Genomic DNA, 15,029 nt, shown 5'->3' on the forward strand with positions numbered 1-15,029 from the left:
TTCCGGGTCCGTCACAGAGCCTCCGGGACTCCCACCCAGCGCTCGGATGCTGGGTTTCTCTGCACCTGTCCCAGGCCTGGGCTAGTTCAAAGCAGTTCCTCCTGCAGCCTCAACGTGAGCACCCCCCACCCCCCATCATCAGCACATCCCGAGGAGCTTCCGGGATGCCTGGGACAGGTAGCCGCAGATGCCCCAGCCCTAAGGTGCCCTCCGCTCCTTCCGAGTTTTGCTCCTCCTTGGAAGGGAGGGCGGACAGCTGTCCTTGCCTTCCAGGCGGTTGGCAGAGCGGCGGCTGCTCCTGCCTGCTGTCTGGCTGATGGAGAGATTATTTCTAAGCCCTTCCCATCCTCCCACCCCCTTCTCTTGCAGGACCACACTGGCTTTCCCGGTGGGACTCAGAGTGTAGAGCCCACCGCTGAAGCAGGACAGCTGGCCCGGCTCCCTCCCAGCACGAATCCCTCAGACCCTCACCTCTCATGGGGAAAAGGGATTCTGGGAAAGGGGATTGGAAAAAAAAAAAACCACCCCACTCCTCCTGGGCTTTTCTGCAGCTGCTGGAGAGAGAGCTGCAGAATGAACGGACTTCTGGTTTCTGAAGGAGGCGAGGAAAGGAAGGTTGAAAACTAACTCGGCCAGAAACTGCTGTGTTCGGGCTTTCTCTTTTCTCCTCCTTCATCCTCACCACAAACCTGTCTCTTCCCTGGGCATCGAGACATGGGCTCCCCTTGCCCGGCAGAGAAACAGCTGGAAAGAGGCTCCCTGAGACAGGAGGGTGAGTTAAACTTCGGGGGAAGAAGTTAGTGTTTGCTGCAGTGGTGGGGGCTGCGGATCGCACGGTGCTCTTAAACATCCTTTGTCAAAGCACCGTGTTGAGTGAACACCTTTCCCACGCTCTGGAAGGACATTCGTGTGCTGGCTACTTCTGGGGGGCAGTGGGTTACAAAGTTGGGTTTGTGCAGTGAATTCAGAAAGAGCACTTTGGGGGGTTCTAGAAAGAGCCTCCGGCTGGGAGACAGAGTCCCTGGTTGCACTAGGACTCGCTGTGTGACCTTGGATGAGTCACTTCAGCTCTCTGGCTCTGCGTCTTTTCACTCGGAAAACAAGAACGTTTGGGAAGCGGCTCCCCTGATCTCAAAATACCCTTCTTTCTGCAGGTTGCTCATCGTTCTCTGGCCGTACATTGTAAACGAAGTAACGCACGCAGAATAACAGACGATTGTGTGGCGAGCAAGTGTGAAATGCATCGGCTGTGATGCAACTCTTCGCTGTCTGCTGGAAGCCAACTGCCTCTGAAATTGAGAGGAACTTTTATTTCCATTCAGCTGATGAGTTTTTCTCGTGATTGGAGTGCATCTTGGAATGTAAGGTTATGGACGCTTTGGAAACAGCTCTGGCTAGAATGAATAGCACAGGAAACCGTTGCGGGAGGCTGAGGATGTGAAATATTGTGGCGATGATTTTTTTTTAATGCATGGGCTAAATCTAAAACCCTTCCCTGTAAGTCAAGCATCCCAAATAGGTCTGAAATGAAGAAAGCATTAGAGGCCCCTTCATTTCACAGATAACAAGACCGAGGCCCAGAGAGGGAGAGTAACTGACTCAAGGTCACACAGCAAGGTGGCTGAGGAAAGCACCCAATGAACACGGAGGAGTGCTCTCATTGATAGCAAAGTCCTCTAAGTGGGAAAGCAAATAAGAGGGCTCAGGTGATCGTTGTGGAGCTTCTCCTGGGAGTCAGACACTGTGCCACATACAGTTCCTCGTTACTTAACTTTTCTGGGCCTCAATTTCCTCATCTGTAGAATGGGTATACTAATGTCTACCTCATGGGGTTGTTGAGATGAGTTAATATAGGAGAGGCATGTGGGTCAGGGCCTGCCATGTCAGAAGCATCTAGAAGTGTTCTTAATATACACTTCACGTGTGTTACTCCACGTAACCCTCACTGTGTCCAGTGAGGTGGGCACTCAAACTGCCCTAGCTGTGCAGATGAAGCAAAGGGCTCAGAGAGGCTGAGAAACCTACCTGGGGTGGCAGTCCGTAAGGGATCGCAGTTCACCTGGCAATGATCTTGACAAAGTTTTACACCCTAAGCTCTATTTTCAACAACCGTACTTTGCAAAGTTGGGACGAGTCTTGTCATTGCCATAATGATGCTGAGATCAGAGAGGTTAAGCTACATACCCAAGACCACACAGCCTGAAAGTGACACAGCTGTTCCAGGGAGATTCTTCTGAGATATAAATAAATGCTCTTCAGGGAAGGGATGTCATCATCATCTCTTTTTGTTCACTGATAGATCCCAAGCGCATAGTGGTAGGTGCTCGGTAAATCTGTGTTGGATGGAAGATTAAGAGAATAAATGATGCAGGTGCAGTTGCAGGGAAGCAGACATGAGGAGATGCTGTCTAGGACTCTGCCCTGAGACTGATGTCTCCCCATTCTCTTGCTCTTGTCCCTTTTGGGTGCCAGGACGTCTTCGGTGATACCCATGCCTTCCAGAGACAGGGGCCTGCATCCCAGACACCATCACCTCGGCCCCTGCGGCCCTTTGAGTCAGTTCTTGCCACGGCCCGTGGAGCCCCCGTCCATCAAGGGCATTTACTACCGCAGGGCCCGGAAGCTGGGAGCGCAGGACGCCTCCTGGACGGCGGACCTGAAGAAGGAGATGCTGGTCAACGTGGGGGGCAAGCGGTACCTCCTCCCGTGGAGCACGCTGGACGAGTTTCCACTGAGCCGCCTGAGCAAACTCCGCTTCTGCCGGAGCCACGAAGAGATCGCTCAGCTCTGCGACGATTACGACGAGGATAACCAAGAGTTCTTCTTTGACCGGAGCCCCAGCGCTTTCGGGGTGATCGCAAGCTTCCTGGCGGCAGGCAAGCTTGTCCTCCTCCAGGAGATGTGCGTGCTGTCCTTCCAGGAGGAGCTGACCTACTGGGGGATCGAAGAAGCCAATCTGGAGACGTGCTGCCTGCAGACACTGCTGAGGAAGCTGGACGAAGTGGCCGAGCTGCGCACGGAGGAGACGCTGCAGCGTCGGGCAGCCGGCCGCCCCACCGTGCACACGTCCCGCTGGGCGCTCTTCATGAACCGGCTGCAGGAGATGGTGGAGAACCCGCAGTCGGGGCTCCCGGGAAAGATCTTTGCTTGTCTGTCCATCCTCTTCGTGGCCACCATGGCCGTCAGCCTGTGCGTTAGCACCATGCCGGACCTGAGGGCAGAAGAGGACAAGGTGAGTGTTCCGTCTCTCTATCGGGCGTGGTGCCCGGGACCCGCGGCACTGAGGGCCCACGAAAACGTTTAATATCGTTGCAAACAAGAAGGAAAGAGGGACTTCCCTGGCGGTCCAGTGGTTAAGACTCTGCCCTTCCAATGCAGGGGGCGTGGGTTCGATCTCCGGTCAGGGAACTAAGATCCCACACGCCACACAGCCAAAAAAAAGAAAGAAAGAAAGAAATGAATATGATCCAGTGTGAACTGTACTCATTTTCACACCGATGCAGTAGTAAAAGATAATTTTATACATTCTTTTTTGAAGAAGGAAGCACATAAAGGGCACCCATGAAAGTCATGAGGGGCCCTGCCTCTGATAGAGAGCCCCAGGCACTGACAAAGCCACCGTGGTCTTAGTGGGCTGAGCTGGCCCAGCCCAGCCTCTCCTGGTTCTGTGACCACTGGCGAATTGCTCCGCCTCTCTGAGCCTCAGTTTCCTCCTCTGTAAGACGGCTCACATCACTATGAAGGTGCACACAGTCCATGCACCCATCGCATGTTAACTGAGCAGCTACTCTGTGCCAGGCACTAGATCAGAGCCAGATTCCCTACCTCCTTAAGCCAACCTTCTCGTGGGCATCTCAGCTCCATTGTCAGATGAATAAACGGAGTCTCAGGCCACTTAGCTTCCTAGGAGTAACCAAGTGAAGATGCCGATGATGACAGAGACTCTCGGCCCTTGTCCCTGAGCCTCCCGATCAGTCCCACCGGATGGGGAACTCACAGATGAGTTGATTTGGAAGTGACCCTGACCCAGGAGGCCAGGGCAGAAACGTTTGCTTGCCCACTCCTGCCCTGTCTTTCTGGGAAGCTGTGGGAGACTGCCCACACCCCCCAGGGGGCCAGATGCTCTGAGAAATGAGATAAGAATCTAACATTTTGTTGGGAAGGTTATTGGAGAGCTTCAAACTGAGAACTGGATTGTTTCCTAAGTTAAAATGTTGCTCTATAATCCTCATGGCTCCACAGCACCTAACTTATGGAGCTTACATTATAGCAGAGAGAGAGCCGATAAAGAAAACATATACATACAGGCAGTGCAGGCTGTATATGGTTTATAACTGGTGTCGGTTGACCTAAGTTCCCTTCTCTTAAACATATATCCCAGGGCTTCCCTGGTGGCGCAGTGGTTGAGAGTCTGCCTGCCGATGCAGGGGACACGGGTTCGTGCCCCGGTCCGGGAGGATCCCACATGCCACGGAGCGGCTGGGCCCATGAGCCATGGCCGCTGAGCCTCCGCGTCCGGAGCCTGTGCTCCACAACGGGAGAGGCCACAGCAGTGAGAGGCCCGTGTACCGCAAAAAAAAACAAAAAAAAAACATATCCCAGGGAGGATCAGAGAACTTTCCAGATAGAGAGGACTTAGATGGAGAACTAGCCAGTGCTTCACACCCGGAGTAGGCTGTCAATAAATTTTTGCTGAATAAAATGTATCTTGTTCAACCTATTAATATTTTGTCCTAAAGGAAACCAACCAAAACGTTTCGAGTTTCAAACAGCTTTTTTCCCCATAGAGAGGACTGTAGCTCTGATTGTAGGCATTTCTTTCATTCTTTAGAACGAAATCATGTAATTTAATAGCCTGGTTGTTCACAGAAATATTTACATGTGGACGCTGTAGTAAAAAGATTAGGACAAAGTAAGGGGCCTCCGTCCCCTGTCCCCTAAGGGTGCCCTTGATCCCCGTTGCTGAGGAAGGACCCCTGGATTTTTCACAAGCCTGTTCCTCTTCGGGATGGATTTTCAGGGAGCCGGGATTTAGATTGTGCAGAGGGACAAGCTCTTTTCAAAGCCTAATGCTTTGAAAATTACACAGGGTACGAACACAGGTTGGTGTAACAGGGACTTGGAAAATTAAATTAGAGGTGGGTAAGAGGCCCGCAGAACCGGGGAATCAGGCAGCCATTTCTACTCGTGGGTCAAGGGAGGTGATGCCCCCGGTCCAGCTGCAACCTCTGTGCAACTGTGAAGCCACCCCTGGGTGTTCTGCCCAGAGAGGGGTTGGGAGATGTAGCCCTCCAAAAAAATGTGTGTCTATTTCGATGGTGATTCAGAGAGCCTGGAGGCTGAGGACCAGGCGGGCTTCGTTCTTTCAAACTGTGCCCTTACATTCACGTAAAAAGATGATGTCCTTTCCCGGCCACACGTGCCTGGTATTTCGTATTTGTCCTCTGGGACATCAGTCTGAAAGCAGCGATTCAGCACCGACTGCAAAGCTGGACAGCTACTTCTGGGGACAGGAAGTGCCCAAGAGGTGTGAGGGTTCAAGTCATCCTGAGGGGATGTGACTTGCAGAACACCTCCATCAGACACGGAAGAGGTGTCACGCAGGGTTGGAGAATCAGCACACCTGTGAAGAAAGCATTTTCCTTGCCCTTAATTCTTCTAGCTTCTTACAGCAACATCCCTTGAGTAAACTTGGCAGTTGGGGTGCAAGGTCTGTGCCCGAGATTGCAAAGTAAGATGGAGGAGGCAGGAGGCATTGTGGACGGGAAAGACCAAGCCAAGTGCCTAAGCACCTCCAGGAGCATTCAGACTCTGCTGGGTTCCCTGGGGGAGCTCGGCCCAGAAGGGATGAGAGAACTGATGCTTGTTAAGTGCCCTTCAGGAGGCTGGCATTTCATAGGATGGACTTAATCCTTGTAACAGCTTTGGGAAGTGAATACCACTTCTACCCCCATTTTACAGATGAGGAAACTGAGGCTCAGGGAAGCTTTTTATCACTTTCCTAAGCTCAAAGTTAGTAAGTGGCAGAGCCAAGATTTGAGCTCACCTCTGCCTGGCTCTAAAACCTGACCCCTTACACCCCTTCTTCCAATGCTCGGCCCTCTACCTGTAGGCTAGACCCTCAGTCTCAACGGCACTTAGCATTGCTAAGGCATCTGGACTTTGTGAAGTGCTTCTCTGTCCAGGGTAATGGTTCTGAGTGCCGACGCCCTGGGTTTGAATCTGGCCTCACCCCTCATGAACTCAATGATCTCAGAAAAGTCACTTAACTTCTTTGAGCCTCAGTTTCCTTATCTGTAAAATGGGGATGCTATTAGCCCTTTCCTCAGGGGGTTATGGTGAGGATTAAAAGAGTAATTTGTGTAAAGTGATTGGAACAAAGCCGACACACGGGAAGTGCTCAAAAAATGTTAGTCGTCATCATTATTCACTTATCAGGTACTAGTTAACAGGAAGTCACCACATTTGTCCTTTTATTCATTCATCAACAGTCACGCAGTACCTACTAAGTCTATTCTTCTAGACGCTGCAGATAAGACAAATTTCTCACTTTCCTGGAGCTTATATCCTGAGCATCCCAGCTCCGGTTTTTAAATTGAGGTGAAATTCACGTAACATAAAATTAACCATCTTAAAGTGAACAATTCAGTGGCAGTTAGCACATTCTTAAGGTTGTGCAGCCAACACCTCTATCAAGTTCCAATACATTTCTAAAAGAAAACCCTGGACCAATCAGGCAGCCGCTCCCCACCCCCACCCTCAGCCCCTGGCAACCAGCAGTCTGTTTTCCGTCTCTGTGTCCCTATTCCAGACACTTCACATGATGGAATCATACAATATGTGGCCTTCTGTTTCTGGCTTCATTCACTCCACATAACGTGTTCAAGGTTCATCTGTGTTGTAGCCTATGTCAGTACTTCATTCCTTTTCAGGGCTGAGTCATATTCCACTGTCTGTAAATGCCACAATGTGTTTATCCATCCAGCCAGTGATGGATTCCTCAGGTTCTTTGCTTCCCTCCGCCCAAGTCCTCTACCGGGGCTGTCACCCCTGCCATTTAGCCCTAGCGCCCTTTCCTTGTAGCCCTTGCCTGGCCTCTCTGCTGCTCAGAGCCCCTTGTCCGCCCTCTGGGGGAGTCAGAAGGTCACCAGGCTGCTACAGCTGAACACATGGTCCTTTTCTCTTGACCTTTTTCTTCCTCCTTACTGCTGCTACCTGGCTCTGCCCTCGGCCGAGTCACTCTGTTTCTCTATGCCCCCATTTCCTCTCCCATAAATGAGGATAATGCCAGCACCTGCTCAGAAGGAGGCAACAGGACCGACGGTCTATTCACGATGTGCCGGCACAGAGCCAGCACTGGCTATGTTTACCCACCTTTGGGATTCGCTCATGCCCCTCCCGCCCGCGCATCTGCTTTGTCCCTCAAACTCTCTCCCAGCTCCGTGGGACCCCTGGGGACAAGCACAGGCACATGCTCGCACATCCCCTCCTGTTCTAGCTTCTACTTCTGCCCAGAGGTTTGCTTGGGACTTCGGGGATGTTGCAAAGGGACACACTCTGGATTGCATCTGTGCAAAGTGCACTGGATGGGAGCAGAGCCTCGGTGCGGCTGGGGGTGGGATGGCGGGGCTCTGCTTCCCCCGCCCCCTTGTGCCCTGTGCTGTGCTTTCTGCGTCTCGCTGGGATGGGGAAGGAAGGAAGGCACAGACAGATTTTTTTTTTTTTTTTTTGCGGAACGCGGTCCTCTCACTGTTGTGGCCTCTCCCGTTGCGGAGCACAGGCTCACGGACGCGCAGGCTCAGCAGCCATGGCTCACGGGCTCAGCCGCTCCGCGGCACGTGGGATCCTCCCGGACCGGGGCACGAACCCGCGTCCCCTGCATGGCAGGTGGACTCTCAACCACTGCGCTACCAGGGAAGCCCGGCAGGTGGATTCTTAACCACTGCGCTACCAGGGAAGCCCGAGAGATTTGTTTTTTTTTTTACAGAGAGCTTTTTAAAGACCAGGTGGAACCACTGGGGGCCCTGATGGAACAATTCCCTCCTGGCGCTGGTGCAGCTCACCTTCGGGGCTGCAATATCCTCCCCCTCCTCCCCGCCTTTGATAAAAAGTCTCGTGCCGGAGCCAGTGTCTCCTCCTACCTGGCCCCTTCTTGGATCATGGATCAGCTCCAGAGAGAACTGCCCGCTCTGTAGCTTCTCTGTGTTCAGTGACATTTGGTAATGGCTTTATGGAATTCTTCTTAACCTGTTTTGGGAGTTGTGTGTGTGTGTGTGTGGGGGGGGGGGGTGTTCCCTGCCCCCTGCTGAGTCTCCCTATATCCCAGCCAACAAGCACTATTCCCCATTTCCTGTATGAGCCCCCGTTTCCTGAGTATACATACTTCATGCTGTCCCTCCTGCCTCACCACGCTCCCCTGGTCTCTGTGCATTCAATTCCTAGCCCCTCCCACTCAGAGCCCCCATGTGCCAGGGTTGGGCAGTCTGGGCGGCTAGGACAAGGGAGCCAAGGGTAGGGGCAGGGCTGGGGAGGAGGGACGGCGGCTCAAGGCGAGGGCGACAAGGGAGAGGATCGTGGAAGGGGCCTGCATGAGGGGAGGAGGGCAGAGAGACCTGGCTCTCGGGGAGAGGCAATGAGTCAGCACCACCGGGTACCGGGACGGGGAGGACCGACGCCAGCACCAGAGGCACAAATGATGGATTTCACGGCCAGGAGGAAGGAAAGGGAGGGAACTGGGTGGAACTGCTGAATGGGGCAGTGGGACCAGCACTGAGCTAAGCGGGTAAGACGTGGCCGATTCTGGCCTCATTCCCAAAGAGGAGATGGCAGGCATTGCTGTGAGAGAGACAGAGGGTGCAGGGGAGGCTCCAAGGTCAAGACTTTGGCCCCGAGTCCCTCCCAGATGGAACTTCTAGAACTGGCCCTAGCTGTACCTGCAGCCATCTGCTGGTCAGCCTGTCCAGATGGTCCCTCATGGACAATGGCTTTGTCCTCAGAAAGCCCTGGCCTCCCTCTGACCCCAGAGCCCTTCAGAGTAGCTCTGCTACGGAGCTTCAGGAAAGGATGGGGCAAGGCTGTGGACCTCACTCCCTGCCTCACCCAGACTGACTTGGCCACTCAGACTCAAACTCGAGGTTCTTTTTTATTAAGATATAATTCATACCCTCAAATATTCAAGTGCACAAATCAGTGATTTTTAGTATGCAGTAATGCAACCATCCCCACTAATTCCATAACGTTTTCATCACCCTAAAAAGCAACACTGCTCACACTTCCAATTATTCCCCATCCCCTCCCCGCCCCCATTCCACCAGCCCCAGGCAACTGCGAACATACTTTCTATCTTCATGAATTTGCCTTTTCTGGGAATTTTATAGATATGGAATCATACAATATATGGTCTTTATGTTGGCTTCTTTCACTGAGCATAAGGCTTTCAAGGCTCATCTGCTTTGTAGCACGTGTCGGGACTTCCTTTTTTTTTTTTTTTTTGCGGTATGCGGGCCTCTCACCGTTGTGGCCTCTCCCGTTGCAGAGCACAGGCTCCGGACGCGCAGGCTCAGCGGCCATGGCTCACGGGCCCAGCCGCTCCGCGGCATGTGGGATCTTCCCGGACCGGGGCACGAACCCACGTCTCCTGCATCGGCAGGCGGACTCTCAACCACTGTGCCACCAGGGAAGCCCAGGACTTCCTTTTTATGGCTGAATAATATTCCAACATATAGAGAGATCATATTTTGTTTTATTCATTCATCCGTTGGCGGGCATTTAGCTTGTTTCCACTTGTTGGCTGTTATCAATCACACTGCTGTGGACCTTCATGGACAAGTTTTTGTGTGGATGTGTGCTTTCAGTTCCTTCGGGTATATACCTAGGAGCGGAATTGCTTGGTCATATAGCAAATGTATGTTTAAGTTTTCTGAGGGACCACCCACCTGTTTTCCACAGCAGCTGTACCACTTTACATTCCCACCAGCAATGACTGGGAGGTTCCAATTTCTCGACATCCTCACCAACACTTGTTTTTCTTATTGTTGGTTTACTATATCGTATTAGTTTCAGGTATACAACAGAGTGATTCGATATTTTTGTATCTTATACTCTATTTAAAGATATTATAAAATACTGGCTGTACTCCCTGTGCTGTACATCACATCCTTGTATCTTATTTATTCTATACCTAGTAGTCTATACCACTTAATCCCCTTTTCCTAAAACTTGTTATTTTTTGTCCTTATAATCACAGCCATCTTAGTGAGTGTGGAGTGGTAGGTCATTGTGGTGCTGATTTCCAACTCTGATTTAAAAAAAAAAAAAAAAACCTTTCTGGATGGAAAATTTGGAGCATTTACAAAGTAAATAGAATAATCTAATGACCCCCCAGTAAGTACCCATGTCTCAGCTTTCACGATTGTCCACAGTCTGCCGTTCTGGTTCTCTTCTCTCTCCACCCCCTCCCACCCACAATCATTTAGCACCACGATCATTCATTTTATTTTTATTTTACAGTTTTACTGGTGACATTTACGTACACTGAAATGCACAAATCTTAGCTGTCCAATGTAACAAATGGGGCACACCCACAGCCCTGTTTAATATGGAATATTCCCATCACCCCAGAGTGTTCTTTCAGGTCCGTTTGTGGTCTTCCCTACCCCATCCAGAGGCAGCCACTCTTTTGGTGATTCTGTCCACCTCAGGTGAGTGTTGCCCGCTCTTGGACTTCACCTGGATGGAAACATAGCCCCACATCCATCTGTGACATTCGTCCATGCTCTCACACCGTTCACCCCTCCGGCCTACCTGGGGCTGGTCATGTTTCTCTTCATTGCAGGAAGGAATCAGAGCACGCCTCATTCGTGGTGACAAGCCCCTCAGGGGGGTGACCAAGCATCCCCGTTTGTCCAGGACTGAGGGGAAGTTCTGGTGACCTGGGACTGTCGCTCAACCTGGAAAGTTCTGGGCAAACCAGGATGAGTTGTTCATCCTACCTACAGAATACAACCAGAAACTTCCTCAGAGAGAGGGTGACTTTTTTCTCTCCTTCCATTCTAGTTTTCTTCAAATACTGCCTGGCCTGGGAATTATTTTCTCAGCTCGAACCCCATAAACCCCTGCCATTCCAATGCCGGCCGCTAACAGGGCATTTGTCTGAGGGCCAGTGCTGGGAGGTTGGTTTAGGCTGCAGAGCGGAGCAGCCATGCAGGGGGTGACTCGGCAGAGCACTTGTTGCAGGGCAGGGAGGTGGCCGGTGGGAGGTGGGTGGTGCAGGCTTGGAACATCCAAAAGCCAGCACCAGAGGCAAAGGGAGGAAGGACCCACAGGGCCTCCTCTGCCTCCCAGGAGTCACCTTCCTGAGCTATTGGGTCGCTGGTCTGGGAAGACTATTCCCAGGCCACAGAAGGCTCTTACGCAAGAGAAAAAAACTCCCAGAATGTCAGTGATGAAAGAGGCCTTATGGAGAGGATCTGGCCCAGAGGCTGAAAAACTTCCAGGTGCCTCTGAGTCAACAGGAGGCCTCACCAAAATGCAGATTCCTGGGCCCCACTCCAGGGCTTTGATTTTGTGATGGGGCCCCCAGAATCCACATTGGTAACAAGCACTCTAGGGCACTCTGATGCAGGGCTTATGAATCAGCTTTGAGAAATCCTGATTCTGTTCCACCCTCTCCATCAGAAACTAAAGCACAGAGAGTGGCAGTGACCCCAGAAAAGTCACACAGCAAGTTTGTAGCAGGACTGGGGAATCAGGACCCAAAACTCCTGAGCCTTCCAGAGTCCTGAAGCAAACCCCAGGCAGTCATGGCAAAGACCTCTAGTGTGTTGGAGAATTTCCTCAGCCTCCTGTAAAATCCAGGATAGGAGAAGGATAGTTCCCCTTAAACAGACCAGGCAGGCTATGTCTGCAACCAGTGAATCATCTCATCCGGGTAGCTACAATGTTTCATGTACCTTCGGAGGCAGCAGCCTGCTAACTTCTTTACCTGCGTCATTTCCATTTGTCTCAACCCTCCCGAGGCAGTGAACCGGGAGAAAGAGCTACCCAGCACTGGACCGGCGAATAGAGATCAGGACGGTCCAGCCTGTTTTTTTCTTCAAAGGCCAGACAAAAAGATTATTTCAGTTTCGTATTCCTGTGAGCCCAGGCACTGGAAATAATTTCTTTTTCCACATCAGAGGTTTTTAATCCAAAGAAAACTGTGCTTGTCAACATCTTGCTTTTCACTCAATCAACTGGCTTTGGTCATTGGTTCACTCATCTATCATAAGATACAGATGGAGACAATATAGAGATAGATGCAGATAGAGACGAAGATGTAGATGTAATATTTAGAGTCAGGTTCTCAACTCTAGCTCCACATGAGAATCATTGATGGGGCTTCTGGAAAATTCTACCGCTCAGGCTAAAACCTAGATCAAGTAAATTAGAATCTCTGGCATCCCGACCTGGACATCAGGATTGTTTCAAAGCCCCCCCAGGTGATTCTAACACGTGCAGTCAAGGCTGAGAACCACTGCACTAGAGCAGAGCTTCTCCAACCTTATTGAGCACACAAATCATTGTTGAAATGCAGATTCTAGCTCCGCAGGGATGCCGTGGAGCCCAAGATTCCATGTTTCTAACAAGCTCCCAGGGGAGGCTGATGCTTTAGGTTCCAGGGCACACTTGGAGTAGCAGAGGGGCTAGCAGAAGTCGTTGTTGGGGGCAGGGGTAGGGGTGTGAATGACACAGTGAGGAACCCACTGCAGCCCCACCTGGCTGGGATCTCAGGAGGGACATAGCTGCAATCCGCCTCACAGGGTTGCCGGTGTCCTCTCTGCCTGCCCCAGGCTCCAAGCCCCCAGAAACCATGTCTGCTTCTCTAGTCCTTTACCTCCGGAGTCTAGCATGGGACCTGGCACAAGGTGAGTCCTCCGTGCAATTTTGTTGGATGAATGAATGAGGGATGGCGGGCTAAGTAGTTACAAAACAGCGCATAATCTCTGGGAGGCCATCTACTATGAACGTGAGCTCAGACAATTTATCTCTGCGCTTGGGACCATTTCCTGGGCCATAACTGAAGCCAGCTGCCTGCTCACGGCATCACTGTGGGGCTTAAGTGACAGCACCAGAGCAGTGCCTGGTACACAAGAGGTGCTTATGTCATAAAGGAGAAACTTGGCTGCTCTAACCAAGAGGCCTCACGATAGAACAGCTTTCAACACGGTAGAAGTTGGTTTCTCTCATACACAGGGACCGAGGTGAGTGGGCAGCTCTCATTCTGACACCTGGATTTTTCCCACCATGATGCTCATCCTTCCCAGGGCGTTGGTCCAATCTGCTGGTTCTAAGCTGGGGAGCCCTGGCTCACAGGAAGGGGAGAAAGAGTGTGCAGGAACTCGCGCCAACACTAAACTCCTGGAACTGGAGGTGGCATGCATCCCCTCTGTTTATATTCTGTGGGTGGGGGCTTAGTTATGTGGCCATGCTTAGCTGCAAGGGAGGCTGGAAAAGCGGTCTCTGATCTAGCTGACTGGCCATGCGCACAGCCACAACTTGAGAACTATGTAAAAAGGGGGTTTTGGTAGATGACTAAGAGTCTACAACAGGGCTCCATCGATGTACAGCTAAATGATAGATAGATAGATAATATATAGCATATAGAGACCATATACTATACAAAGAATATATATAGAATGTTTAATATATGCTATACTTAATATATCAGTATATTGTGATATGTATTATATAATATATATTACAGTAACATATTATGTATATTATAAATATTAATATATTATAGAATATATTAGTATGTGTTAATATATTATTAATATATAAAATATAGAGAGAATATACCTTTAGTATAGAGACTCTGCATACGGAATCGATATCGGTGTCATTACAGATCTATGGAATTGCTTTTCAGTGTGGTTAGTTCGCCATTTCCGTCCCCTCTCTACCCTGCGTTTTGTCGCCTCTCCAGGGCGAGTGCTCGCAGAAGTGCTACTATATTTTCATCGTGGAGACCGTCTGCGTGGCCTGGTTCTCCCTGGAGTTCTGCTTGAGGTTTGTCCAGGCCCAGAACAAGTGCCAGTTCTTCCAAGGGCCCCTCAACATCATCGACATCCTGGCCATCTCCCCCTACTACGTGTCCCTCGCGGTGTCCGACGAGCCCCAGGGGGACGGCGAGAGGCCGAGCCGGAGCTCGTACGTGGAGAAGGTGGGGCTGGCGCTGCGCGTGCTGCGGGCACTGCGCATCCTCTACGTGATGCGCCTCGCCCGCCACTCGCTAGGGCTGCAGACGCTGGGCCTCACGGTGCGCCGCTGCACGCGCGAGTTCGCCCTGCTCCTCCTCTTCCTCTGCGTAGCCATCACCCTCTTCTCTCCTCTGGTCTACGTGGCCGAGAACGAGTCCGGGCGAGTTCTGGAGTTCACCAGCATCCCGGCCTCCTATTGGTGGGCCGTCATCTCCATGACGACCGTGGGCTACGGAGACATGGTCCCGAGCAGCGTGCCGGGCCAGATGGTGGCCCTCAGCGGCATCCTGAGCGGGATCCTCATCATGGCCTTCCCGGCCACGTCCATCTTTCACATTTTCTCGCTCTCGTACCTGGAGCTCAAGAAACAGCAGGAGCAGCTGGAGGCTCGCTTCCGCCGCCTGCGGAGCGCGGCCCCGGCCAGTGAACGCGAACTCTTAAACGACGTCAAAGACCTGATCCTGGAGGGCCCTGCCTTGCCCATGGCATACATTTAACTCCAAATCCCCCCTGAATATTCCAGATCTTCAGCCCATCGCCCTCGGCTCACATGAACTGCAGAGCACCAGCACCTACGTCATCCAGTGGTGTGTTCCTAGAGCTTGGGGGTCACTCCCAGGGCTAGGAGGGGCTCGAGGCCAGAGATGTTTGGTTGGGTGATTCTTGACCCTCCTGGCCACGACGTTCACGTCACTTGCCGTTTCCTCTCTCCCTGCTCCTCGCTGAGCACAAGCAGGTTCGCTTGCTGGGTTAGGTCTGTCTCCCTTTAATCTCGTTTCCTTTCCTGCA

The 15,029-nt window shown here is 51.7% G+C and overlaps 1 protein-coding gene across 1 annotated transcript; it reads left to right on the forward strand.

Moving 5' to 3' along the window:
- Window positions 1-1,337: 1,337 nt before the first annotated feature.
- Window positions 1,338-14,737, forward strand: KCNG4 (potassium voltage-gated channel modifier subfamily G member 4; the record flags this gene model as incomplete). Its single annotated transcript, XM_079907206.1, has 3 exons — window positions 1,338-1,361; window positions 2,473-3,232; window positions 13,967-14,737. Coding segments are annotated over exons 1-3 (1,533 nt in total). The 5' UTR covers window positions 1,338-1,359.
- Between the last annotated feature and the right edge of the window lie 292 nt (window positions 14,738-15,029).

The sequence above is a fragment of the Stenella coeruleoalba genome, assembly GCF_951394435.1.
Source record: "Stenella coeruleoalba genome assembly, chromosome: 20".
NCBI classification, from domain to species: domain Eukaryota; kingdom Metazoa; phylum Chordata; class Mammalia; order Artiodactyla; family Delphinidae; genus Stenella; species Stenella coeruleoalba.